This window comes from Geotrypetes seraphini, chromosome 15, assembly GCF_902459505.1.
Source record: "Geotrypetes seraphini chromosome 15, aGeoSer1.1, whole genome shotgun sequence".
NCBI classification, from domain to species: Eukaryota; Metazoa; Chordata; class Amphibia; order Gymnophiona; family Dermophiidae; genus Geotrypetes; species Geotrypetes seraphini.
The window spans coordinates 33,900,085-33,912,171 of record NC_047098.1 but is presented as its reverse complement, the minus strand read 5'-3'; the positions used below and the strand labels follow the sequence as shown (position 1 = coordinate 33,912,171).

At 40.8% G+C, this 12,087-nt stretch overlaps 1 protein-coding gene across 14 annotated transcripts in view; it reads left to right on the top strand.

The window, feature by feature from the left end:
• MYO18A (myosin XVIIIA) overlaps window positions 1-12,087 on the top strand; it is a 361,012-nt gene that overhangs the window by 29,654 nt on the left and 319,271 nt on the right. For 13 of the 14 annotated variants that reach the window (XM_033921174.1, XM_033921173.1, XM_033921154.1 and 10 more), the window contains exon 2: window positions 1,063-2,057. In XM_033921174.1, the coding sequence (XP_033777065.1) occupies window positions 1,137-2,057 (921 nt within the window). In that variant the 5' untranslated portion in view covers window positions 1,063-1,136. Of the gene's footprint in view, window positions 1-1,062; window positions 2,058-12,087 lie in introns of those variants that run through there. The other variant, XM_033921171.1, reaches the window with a different exon arrangement.

Here is a 12,087-nt window from a genome sequence, read left to right as displayed (position 1 = left end):
TTCAGGCCATGCTGCTGAACTGTAGGAGCTTCCAAAGGTCTGATAATCAGAGCATTTGGCCTTTATTGGACCCTCCTTGGTGCATTTAACAATATCAAGATTTCACCAGTAAAGGTTGAAGAATGAGTATGAAAGGGATTAATGGCTTTACTTATTTTAATGGTAAATTTGTAATAATGGATTCATCACTTACACATCTCATATTTTTAATATTTAGTGAATGAAATGACTTAATATCTCTGTGGTTCCTTCTTTGATGTAACTAGGGAAAAACATAGTAACATAGTAGATGACGGCAGATAAAGACCCGAATGGTCCATCCAGTCTGCCCAACCTGATTCAGTTTAAATTTTTTTTAAATTTTTTCTTCTTAGCTATTTCTGGGCAAGAATCCAAAGCTCTACCGGTACTGTGCTTTTGTTCCAACTGCCGAAATCTCCGTTAAAACCTACTCTATCCCTTCTAAACCCTCCTAGCCATTGAAGCCCTCTTCAGCCCATCCTCCTCCAAACGGCCATATACAGACAAATCTGCCCAGTACTGGCCTTAGTTCAATATTTACTATTATTTTCTGATTCTAGATCCTCTTGTGTTCATCCCACGCTTCTTTGAACTCAGGTCGCCCAGTGTACATATTGCCATAGTTCAGAGCATGGTGGCAGTACCAGAAGCCAGAATAGATGGGACAGTAAATGACAGCAGATAAAGACTGTGTGATCCATCTAGTCTGCCTAAAAAAGTGGTTAGAGTACTGGTTAAATGGTGCTTATCTGCAGAAAATTTAAGTAACTTCTCATAACACAGCAGCTGTGGCAAAGTTCATGTTATAAAATAGTTTATTTAACAGCCAATGAATTGGTTGGCCATTGTGAAAGAAAGGGTAATGGGCTTAACTGACCATTGGTCTGATCAGGATGATACGTATAATATTCTTAAAGCAAACTGCTAAGTATGAGGAATCCTGTAAATATTTCTCCTGGATATCATTTGCTTATGTGGATTTCAGAAGCTTTTTGGCTTTGTCTCTTAATTATTCTTTTCCTCTTCTGTTTTTTTCTACAGCCAAAGAAGTGTACCAAAAGAGGATCTAGGAGCCTTTCACTTCTTCTGTTCTTTAGTATTTCAAACATTCCAAAATGTTCAACTTGATCAAGAAAGATCGAGACAAAACTGGATCTCGGAAGGAGAGGAAGGAGAAGGATAAAAAGGAGAGGATGTCTGCAGCTGAGCTGCGGAGCCTTGAGGAGATTAGCCTGCGCAGAGGATTCTTCAATCTGAACCGTTCCTCCAAAAAGGATTCCAAGAACAGACTGGAAATCTCCAACCCCATTCCCATCAAAGTGGCTAGCAGTTCGGAGTTAAACCTTACTGACATTGAGTCAGACACAGCAAGCAACCGAGGCAGTGGCCATCTGAGCACAGCAAGCTCCAGCGATGACCTGAAGGGCGATGACAGCAGCTTTAAGGGTTCTGTTCTGCAGCGGGCAGCCAAGTTTGGGTCATTAGCCAAGCAGAACTCACAGATGGCTCAAATGGTCAAGAGGTTCTCCTTTTCTCAGAAGAGCAAAGATGAGAGTCCTTCAGAGCCAACCACACCATCACCTCAAATGGAGAACCAGTTGCTGACACAGAGTCTCCCTGGGCCAATGGGTAAGACCTTCCCAGCTGACTTGAGGCTGCCAGCTCTGCTACCACCGCAGCCTACCGAGCCTCGGCAGCTGGAGCTTCAGCGCCGGAACACAGGTGACTTTGGTTTCTCTTTGCGAAGGACTACCATGTTGGACCGAGCCCCTGATGGTCATGTGTACCGAAAAGTGGTGCACTTTGCTGAGCCTGGAGCTGGAACAAAGGACTTGGCCCTGGGGTTGGTGCCGGGTGACCGATTGGTTGAAATCAATGGGCGAAATGTTGAGAACAGGTCCCGAGATGAGATTGTAGAGATGATTCGGCAGTCAGGGGACACAGTAAAGCTGAAGGTGCAGCCTATTCTGGAGCTGAGTGAACTGAGCCGCTGCTGGTTAAGGAATTGTCGAGGGCTCCGCAAGGAGGCTTGTGAGGTAAGCAGGGACAGAAGCTGGGCTGGGATGGAGATGGCAGTGCCTATAGCAGGGAGTCATGAAGGTATAGGGAGGTTCTTTTCTCTTTGTAGGAGTAGCATTTATGATGGGAAGAGGGCACAAGATACAGGGTTAAGTTCACAGAGGCTATCTGCTCTGTCAATGGTAAAAATGATCTTGTGTCCTAATTTCATTTTCAAATAGTTGTAGAAAACAGGTGCCCTTTCCTTCTAGTTCTGCATGTGTTCTATGCATATGTGCTTACAGTGGTAGTGGTTAACTGTTGTGCCATAACTCACAGGAGGAATGCAGGCTTCCAGCAGTGTGTACTATGTTTCTATCAGGGCACTACCTGCATTGTAAAAAGAGCAGAGTGGATTCTGCTGATTGTCTCTTGTGTGCATTTAATGGACATTACATGCTGCAGTGCACCCCCCCCCTCTCCATCTGTATGGGAAGGCAGGATACTCTGCTGAGAGGGTGAGAGGGAGGATCTGGCCTTTGATTATGTCATTCTTTCACTGTGAATGTAGCCAGGCTCACTTAGGAGGAGAAACAATGGGAATTGCATTGATTGCGCCCTAAGGTGATTGATAGATGGTGATTTTGCTTCCTAATGACAGGGTCTGGGCATTCTCGACATCTCCCCTCTTAGCAGGGGCTATGTTTCTCCTGGCCCACAAATTTAATTTGCACTAACATTTAATCTTTTCAAGAATAATTTTTGAAAAGCACATCATATTTTATGTCTATTCAGTAGTGAAATCTTTATATTAGAAATATTGTGATTCTACTATAAAATGTGTGTGTGTATGTTTATATACACTAGTATATCTATATATGGTGTTGGGGAAAAAAACAGGATGTTTTACATCAGTGGTCTCTAAAGTACAGTCCATAAGATCCTCCATTGTGGCCCTCAAAATGGCTAAAATACTCTTCAAATCCTGTAAATTTGTTAATTTCCATCTTGCCCACTTGATATAGTAACTGCAAACAATCTTTTAAGTGTGCATCTAAGTGCTGTAGTGTTTACGAAATGCATATTGGTGAGAAACGAGGATCTTATTTTTCTAAAAGATATACAGTGGAACCTCGGTTTGCGAGTAACCCGGTTTGCGAGTGTTTTGCAAGACGAGCAAAACACATAGCAAACTTTTGTCTCGCAAATCGAGCATATTCCGCTACACGAGCACCTCTCCCCCACTCTAACTGGCTTCACACCCCCCGAACCAGCATCGCACCCCCCTCGGAGAGAACAAGAGCCAGAAGGCCTTGAGCATGCGCAGATGCTCAAGGCCCAGCCCAGGCAAGAGGCGGAAGATTCTTTCAGTGGCACAACCGGCAGATGGGATAAGGAACATGTTTGGAAGGAAGGGCGGGCGGATGCCGCTTTCAGCACGGGGGTGTGATGCGGTTCTCGTGGGGGGCGTTCACGGGAGGAGTGGAGGTGTGATGCCGGTTAGAGCGGGGGGGGGGAGGAAGTGATGGAGCAGTGCCGGTAGCCTCGGGGGGGAGGGGGAGGAGGAGGTAGAATGAATCAAAGTGAGTTTCCATTCATTCCTATGGGGAAACTCGCTTTAATATACGAGTAACTTGATTTACAAGCATGCTTCTGGAACGAATTATGCTCGTAAACCAAGGTTCCACTGTATATCCAATTGCAAGTACACTGTTTTTTCTAAAATCTTTGAGAACATCGGTAAAGAAGCAACTGGGTGAACATTTTTAATCTCATCAACTCCCAAGATCTTATCCTTAGTTATGTGCTAAATAGTTGCTATTTTTAACACATCAGGCACTACCTCCTCCGCCAACATTAGAGTCATCATATGCGTGAGTACGGGACATACTCTCCCATCCAATTCCCCTAATAATATAGGCGAACACAAGTCGCCTGATGTGACAGTTTGCATGTATGTAATAATTTACTCACTTCCTCTCCTTCCATGTTCTCGAAACAGTCCCAACATCCTGTCACGAGATGTTCTCTGCACTGACCACCCTTGGAATCTCTTTAATAATTAATCATTCATAGTTGGATAACTTTTCTGCTGTACTTTATTGAAAGGAGAAAAATAATCATTACCTTAATAACAATTTAAATAGACTGTGAGTTCACCAGGACAGGTAGGGAAAATGCTTGAAGTACCTGTATATAAACCACTTTGAATGTGGTTATAAAACTACAAAAAGGCAGTGTACAAATCCCTAGCCCCTCAAAATAATAATATTATAACATATGTATTCTTGTATTTACTTAAACATCCATGATAACTGATGTAGTTAATCAAAATATCTTTAAAAAACCCTTACTCTTTCTTTTACAAAACTGTAGCAACGGTAACAGTGCTCATAAAATTTCTGTGAGCGTCAGAGCTGTTACCGCTGTGGCTGGCGCTAAAAACCATACTACAGTTTTGTAAAAGTAGGGGTTAAATTATCAGCCTCATTCTACATAATTAAAAGCTAATTATCATTTCTTAATGAATAACTTATAGATCTTAATGTATCTTGAATAGAAAACTCTTTAGTTAGATTTTTCCTCAAAAAAGCATTTTAGTTAAAAAAATCAAAAATAAAAAAAAAACAATTTTTTAAAAAATCCATTGATTTTTATCCACCCTGGTCTTACATACTATGAAAATGCATTTGTCCAACTTTTCTTAGGAAACTCCCTTGGCAAACACTTTGTGCTGTGTGCCTTAGTTTGCCTTATTTTGTAAAAAAAAAAAAAAAATTAATTGTAACTCTTGTCCTCTTTGCGAAATACCATTTTGTTAAAATGGATCTTAATGATCACTTCCTGAATGATGTCATTTTGAAAACAGGGATCATCAGTTTTTACAGCACCTTGTAGTAACACAAGTCAATATTAGTAACAATTTTTTTAAAATAATAGTGCATTTGCTTTTGGGTTATTTGGGAAAAATGTTGGAGGAGGGGGGAGGTCCTGTTTTTTTCTGGACACCCTGTGGGTGGGTGTATCTCCCAAGTATGGCTCTAGAAAAAGGAAGACAGATTGAGACGTGTATATAAATTGATTATTGAAGGGAGTTTATAAAAATAACAGAAAAAATATTTTTGCAGAACGCTAGTTTGAATGTTTTCATTATTCTTTTTAGGAACTATGATTACCCTTCTGAAATGCACTTCATTTTTATTTTTTTAAAGTGCTTTTATTATGATGGTCCAAAACCTTTTTAATAACAAGAGTATTTTTTTAAACGTTTAGTGTTGTCTGTGCTCAATTTGTATTTAAGACCATTTTTTATTTTGATTCTATAAATGCAAAACCTTTATAGATGCGTCTTTATAAAATAGGCCTCTAGAATAATGCCCAGTAGATATTCCTGCACAAAATGTATACCTACTCGAAGGCAGGGGGAGCTTTCTGTGTGTACCTCACAGCTCTACTGTACATAGAGAATGACACAGGGACAATACTTTTTCCGCGTCCTTGCAGTTAACTGCAGAAAACTATCCCTGTGTCATTCTTTATGGAGAGAGGGAAGAATCAGAGTATGAATGGGCAGAGCCACTGACCTCAAGCCTTGCATTGAAGAATGCTGGTGTAGAAGGACTGAGGTTGAGATAGACACTAAGGAATGACATGAGATGGTTTCCCATGGTTATTCATGAGGAAGACATGGTCAGCATAAGACTAAGTAGGCAAGCTCTTGTGGATATGCATAATTGTATGTGGATATCTACCTGTTTACAAAGCCCATTTTCTGGGCATAAATGCTTGAATACCTGAATAAATTCATATAAACTCTTATCTCCTGGGGGAGATTGGTATAGAAAATTGAATTAATAAATAAATTTATCAGATCAAGGAACAGACCCCTCCAAAACTAGTCGCAAATGGGCCAGTGCAGAAAGGGAAAGGGTGTGTACATATAAAGGATAATGAACCCATTTAAGTATTCTGGGCATTGAAGAGAGCTTTTGATGTATGTCTAACGTGAGTAATTATTCATCAGTTGGGGCAGCATAGAAGAGTTCACAGAAAGGATTGCATGCCAATGTTTGAGATTTCAGTTTTGTTGTCTTTTGTGATCAAAAAGAAGGGTCTGCAAGTTTCAAAAGGCAGCCTAGAGGTAACAAACATGCACATGTCTGAACAAAGCTGAGTGTAAAAGCACATGTTGGTGGCTATTCTGTGCCTAAATAGGAGCCTCCCAAACATTTTAGGAGCAAAAAAGTTTTGTGAGCTTAATTTTGTTACAAAAGTACAGGTGTCAGTGTGTGCTGGTGCTTCTGGCTTCATTTGGAAATACAGTACGCACAAAATTGCCATGCTTGCTATCAATAACCTTGGTGCTCACGCGTCTAATCCCCCACCCCTTATTACGTTACATTACATTAGAGATTTCTATTCCGCCATTACCTTGCGGTTCAAGGCGGATTACAAAAGAGATAAAAAACGGAGGGTTACAATGGAAGAACATTTGTCCTTTCTAGAGAGGTAATGAGTAGGTTATGTAGTTTCTGTGTGGCGGGAAGAGGGAGGGGGGAAGGACGGTAAGTTTGAAGTTGGGGCTGTTTCAGGAATTTCTTGAAGAGCATAGTTTTTATTTCTTTTCTGAACGTCTTGTAGTCTGGTGTCGTTATCAGTAGATTGGAGATTTGGCTATCTAGTTTAGCTGCTTGAGTGGCCAGGAGGCCGTCGTATAGTTTTTTTCCGTTTTACTTCTTTGATCGAGGGGGGTGTGTGTTTTTCTATGTCTGATTGAGGTGGTTTGGATGAGGCGGTTGTTCAGGTAGGTTGGGCTGTCTCCGTTTAAGTCTCCGTATTAGTTGCAAGTTTTCCACATACAAAATTTGAATACATAAAATTTTCTACTTCAAAGGGGTTAAAAGTTAGTGCAAGAAAAAGTCAGGCCTACAGACTAATTTATTAATCTTTATTTTTCATATCCAAGTGAACTTAACATGTAGCCATAGGACCTTTTTTCCACTTTTCAGAATGTTAGAAAACTTTTGATACGCTACGCTAATATTAACTGATGATCTTAAAGAGGAGCTGTTGGAAGGATCACAAGCACGCCCCCTTTATTGGCTAATATTATAACAGGTCTTTGGACTGGTGCAGTGGAGCAGGTGAAATATGGATGATGAAAAAAAGTAACAGCCAGGAAAACAAATGTTAATATGTCTGCAGCATCCAAGGAGAAGTATAGTTAGAATATTAGGAATTATTCAGAAAGGAATGGAGAATAAAACTGAATGTAACAATGCTGCTGTATTGCTTCATTTTTATCATGTGTCGGTCTGATCTCCCTCATTTTGGGGGCAGAACTATGAAAGGCCCCCTTTTATGAAGCCGCGTTAGGCTTTTTTTTTTTTTTAATCGCCGGCTGCAGTGGTATTAGCTCCGGCACTTGTAGAATTCCTCTGGGCGTTGGAACTAATACTGTCACGGCTGGCGATTAAAAAAGCCTAAAGAGGCTTCGTCTAAGGGGGAGGGGAGGGAGAAGAAAGACTGAGGTAGAACTGCTAAATAGGGAATGGTTATTTGCGATCATCTTTGGGAAAAGGTTAAAGTCTCAGATCCAAAATGTCAAAAGTGACCAATTTTTTCATGTCTTGAATCCATAAGCAGTCTGAAAATATTACATGTTTGAATCTTTGTAATGTTTTAAAAAAAATTTTCACATAAAGGGATGGAGTTTGGACTGTTGCTCGCTCTAACAAAATTCATTAAAACCTTGCTTTTTGTTTTTGGTGATTTTAGTCAGTTGTTTCCAGAGATGGTCACATTTAACCTGGGCAAGTCATTTTTAAGAAAGTATTTTTCAGTCAACTTGCAATTAAGCTATGGCATCTGTTGTCAGAATATATGGTAAATACTGTTATTGAATTAGAAAAAGATTGGACAAGTTTCTGCAAGAGAGTTCCAGAAGTCAGGATTGGCTATTGCCATGTTCATTAGGGAGCGAGAAACATGGAATGGATCCTCCCATCGATGTTCTGAGTTCTTCTAGGATGCTGAACTTGATGACTTGTCTTCTTTATGTAGTCTGTGTCTATTTTAGTACTGAAAGACTGGAGAGGACAGGGCACATGTTAACTGTAGAGAATGACACAGAGACAAATTTGTCCCCCACCCCGAGAGATCTATTTCCATCCCCATCCCTTCATGCTTTGTCCTCATCTGCACAAGCCTAGAACATTTATGATTTTTAAAGTGTTCGAGGCTCGTGCAGATGAGCACAGAGCTAAACCGAATATAAGACGAGACCCCCATTTTTAGGCAGCATGAGATACAGGCAGCATGTCTGGGTCTTCATCTGTTCTCTTTACCAGCCCTTCCAGAGGGACAGAGTGAAACGGGTGAAGAGATCCAAGACCAGTAGCCACTTCTGCAGTCACATACCCATGATCCCAATGAAAAGTACAAAATACAAGAACGTTCGAGGGAGGAATGTTTCCATTTTTTACTGCTGAGCTGACTAGAGTATCATAACCTCCTCTCCCCCCAACCATACACTCGCTCAACCACAGAAAATTGCTGGGGGTTGTGTCAAAGGAATGTAAGCCTGGAGTCCTGAGACTCCAGCAGCAATGCCCACATGTATGGCAGAAAAATCAGGAAGAAGCTTGAAGCATAGTGAAGGAAAAGACAACAGAAAGGTTTCTGTATGTGTAGTAAACAGCCTTTTTCTAAGAAAGCCTAGTAAAGAAGTAAAATATTACCTTCTATGTAACATTTCTAAGTGGGTTAGTTTTGTGCATTCCAATATGTTGGAGATGATCAGTGGCTCAGATTTGTTTCTAGTGCTTGTCTTCATACTTGCATTCTTCCAAAGAGAGCTGCTTTCTAGGGATCATTAAGATGTAATATATTTATATACAGGCAACATATATAGTTACCTATTTATTTATTTATTGAAAAATTTCAAACGATGCTTTCAAGATCCATATACTTGAATTAGGAAACCAGAAAAATGGCTATCGGAGCCCAGTATAATTGAGACCATTACTGCGTTGTCCTGCCACATTTTCTTGGTCTCTGACACCATATATTGATAAGCTACTGTGGGCTGCAGCATGCAGTTAATCAGCGGTCTATGCACTCGTTATGGGCCACACGATGCAGAGAGGGTTAGTGCACATTATATTAAAATGCATGGTAAACAGGATATGCAGCATTGCAGAGATGCTTATAACCTTGGTGCTGATGTCTGCCATACAGAAATCTACTGCCACGTCTGATGTAGAGTAGAAAAGTTAGGGGGAGCCCCCATCCTGAATCCTCTGCCCCTGGTAGCATTCTACATCATTCCCTGGTGGTCTAGTAGCCCCCTCCCTCCACTCTCAAACTAATTTGACTCTTTCCATCCCCCCAGCATAACCAAAATACCCTAGTAGTCTAGTAGCCCTCTGACCCTTCCATGCCTGACTTTAATTATCCCCGGTAGTCTAGTGGTCCCCTCCCTCCCCTCTGACCTGCTCCTTTGCCGATTTACAAAAATATCCCTGGTGTCTAGTTGTATCCCCTATTCCTGACCCCTCCCCAAGACCCCACCCTCGAGCATCCCAGATGCATATCTCAAAAGAGACAGGATCAATGCCTAGTCACTCCTGCCTCTGGTGGCATCGTCACGAAAAATGGTGGCACCCAGCCTGGCCTCTAGACACCAAGAGTTTCTTTTTTAAAAAAATCTGAGCTAAGGGGTGGAGTTGGGTCGGGGAGGGAGGGGGGCATTAGACTATAATGGATGTTTAATGTTTTTGGGGCAAGGGGGGTTAGGGGGAAGGAGTGAGAAGGCCAGGAAAAACTGCTTGAATACCTGAATAAATTCATGTAAACTGTTCTGAGCTCGCCTGGGAGAACAGTATAGAAAATTAAATGAATGAATAAATATTGGGGATTTTTAAAAAAGTTGTTCAAAGGTGTTGTATTGAATCTTTTTTTATTGAAAATTAGCCATAATTCCACCAGTAGTACAGAATGATAACTACAGATTGTTAGTAACATGAACCCTCAAACCATCTCCTTCAAAGAAAAGGAAGAAAGAGAAAGACCCCCCCACCCAACAATATAGACCCCAGCTCACCCCAAATTAACCAGTGCAAGGACATAGAAAACTATACATTACCAATATGAAAGATCTAGTAATAGAGTTGGTTTCTTATACTCTGCATGCTATTACGTCCTAATCATAAAACACCAAGAGAGCAAGACAATATGGAAATATAAGATGGAAGAAGAAAGAGAGAGATTAAAACCCCCCAGAAATAAACCCCCACCTCAACCACACACGATCATCCCCACTCATATCTACCAGGCAGTCAAACCAGCGAGGCCTCTTGCTGTATAGTGTTCAGAGGTGTTAAATCACAAGAGGACCTTGTGAGATTGGGAGACTGGGCATCAAAATGGCAGCTATTTAATGTGAGCAAGTGTAAAGTGATGCATGTGGGAAAGAAGAACCTGAACTATAGCTATGTGATGCATGGTTCCACATTAGGAGTCGCTGCCCAGGAAAAGGATGTGGGTGTCATTGAGGATACGCTGAAACCCTCAGCTCAAGGAAATAGAATGTTAGGAATTATCAGGAAAGGAATGGAAAACAAAGATGAAAATGTTATAATGCCCTTGTATCACTCTACGATACGGCGCACCTCAAATACTATGTACAATTCTAGTTGCTGTATCTTAGAAAAGATATAGTGGAATTAGAAAAGTACAGAGAAGGGTGACGAAAATGATAAAAACTTCTCTATGAGGAAAGGCTAAAGCGGTTAGGGCTCTTCAGTTTGGAGAAGAGATGGCTGAGGGGTGATATGATAGAGGTGTATAAAATACTGAGTGGAGTGGAAAGGGTATATGTGACTCGCTTGTTTACTCTTTCCAAAAATACTAGGACTGGAGAGCATGCGATGAAGCTATTAAGTAGTAGATTTAAAAACAAACCTGAGAAAATATTTCTTCACACAACATGGAGAATGTGGTAAAATCAGCTTAAATATACAAAAATCAGCTTAAATAAACAAAAATAAATATGCGTATTTATTTTTGTTTATTTGAATTCTCTTGTATGATTTTTATATTTGTTTAAGAATTTAGTTATTTATTTCTTATCTCTCTACTGTATTTATGTGTAAAATTAGCTTAGCAAGGTTTAAAAAAAGTTTGGATAATTTCCTAAAAGGGAAGCCCATAGACCATTGTTGAAATGGCTTGGGGAAAATCCACTCCTTATTCCTAGGATAAGCAGCATAAAATCTGTTTTACTACCTGGGATCTAGCTAGGTCCTTGGGACCTGTGTTGGCCACTGTTGGAAACAGGATACTGGGCTTGATGGACCTTTTGTTCTGTCCCAGTGTGGCAATTTTTATGAGTCTGTGGTATTGGGTCAGGTTGGGGGTGGGGGAGAGGAGGAAGATTGGGGCCAATGTATAATGCTGGTGACTTTTTTTTTTTAATGCCAGCTTTCCTGTTGATGCCTGACCCAGTCACTGCTCAGGTGCTGATAGGAAGACTGACATTTTGCAGTAAGCTGTGGATTACATGCATGCTCATGCTTATAGCAAACCAGCAAGATTTTTTGCTATTAATTGTGTAGTGGAAGTGGCTCGTTGAGCCGGCTCTACTGCGTGTCTTTGGCTCCTATTAGTGGTGCTGTTCTACTACTTTTCTCCTTTACCACGGTGTCTGATTTTCTTGTATCAAGTTTCTTCATTTGCTACAATTTGTTTTCTGGCGCAGAGATGTTAGTGTTAATCCAGTTTCCAGTCCATGACTTTCTATGCCTTTCTGTGTTTAGATCGTATGACATCTGCTGGTCACACCCAGTGATCAGGTATATTACCATCTGCATTTGACTGGTGTTTTCTATGCTTATCATGAACTGTCTTATCCCTCTCTCATTCCCTGTGTCGGGTTCTGATCTACTTGTGGTTTCTGAAATACCAATCTAATTGTTTTCTTGCTTTTTTCCCCCCCATGTGCTTGTAGATTCTCATTCATTCTTTCTATTTGTCAGATCACGTCTGAGTTTAATGATGGAGGCAGAC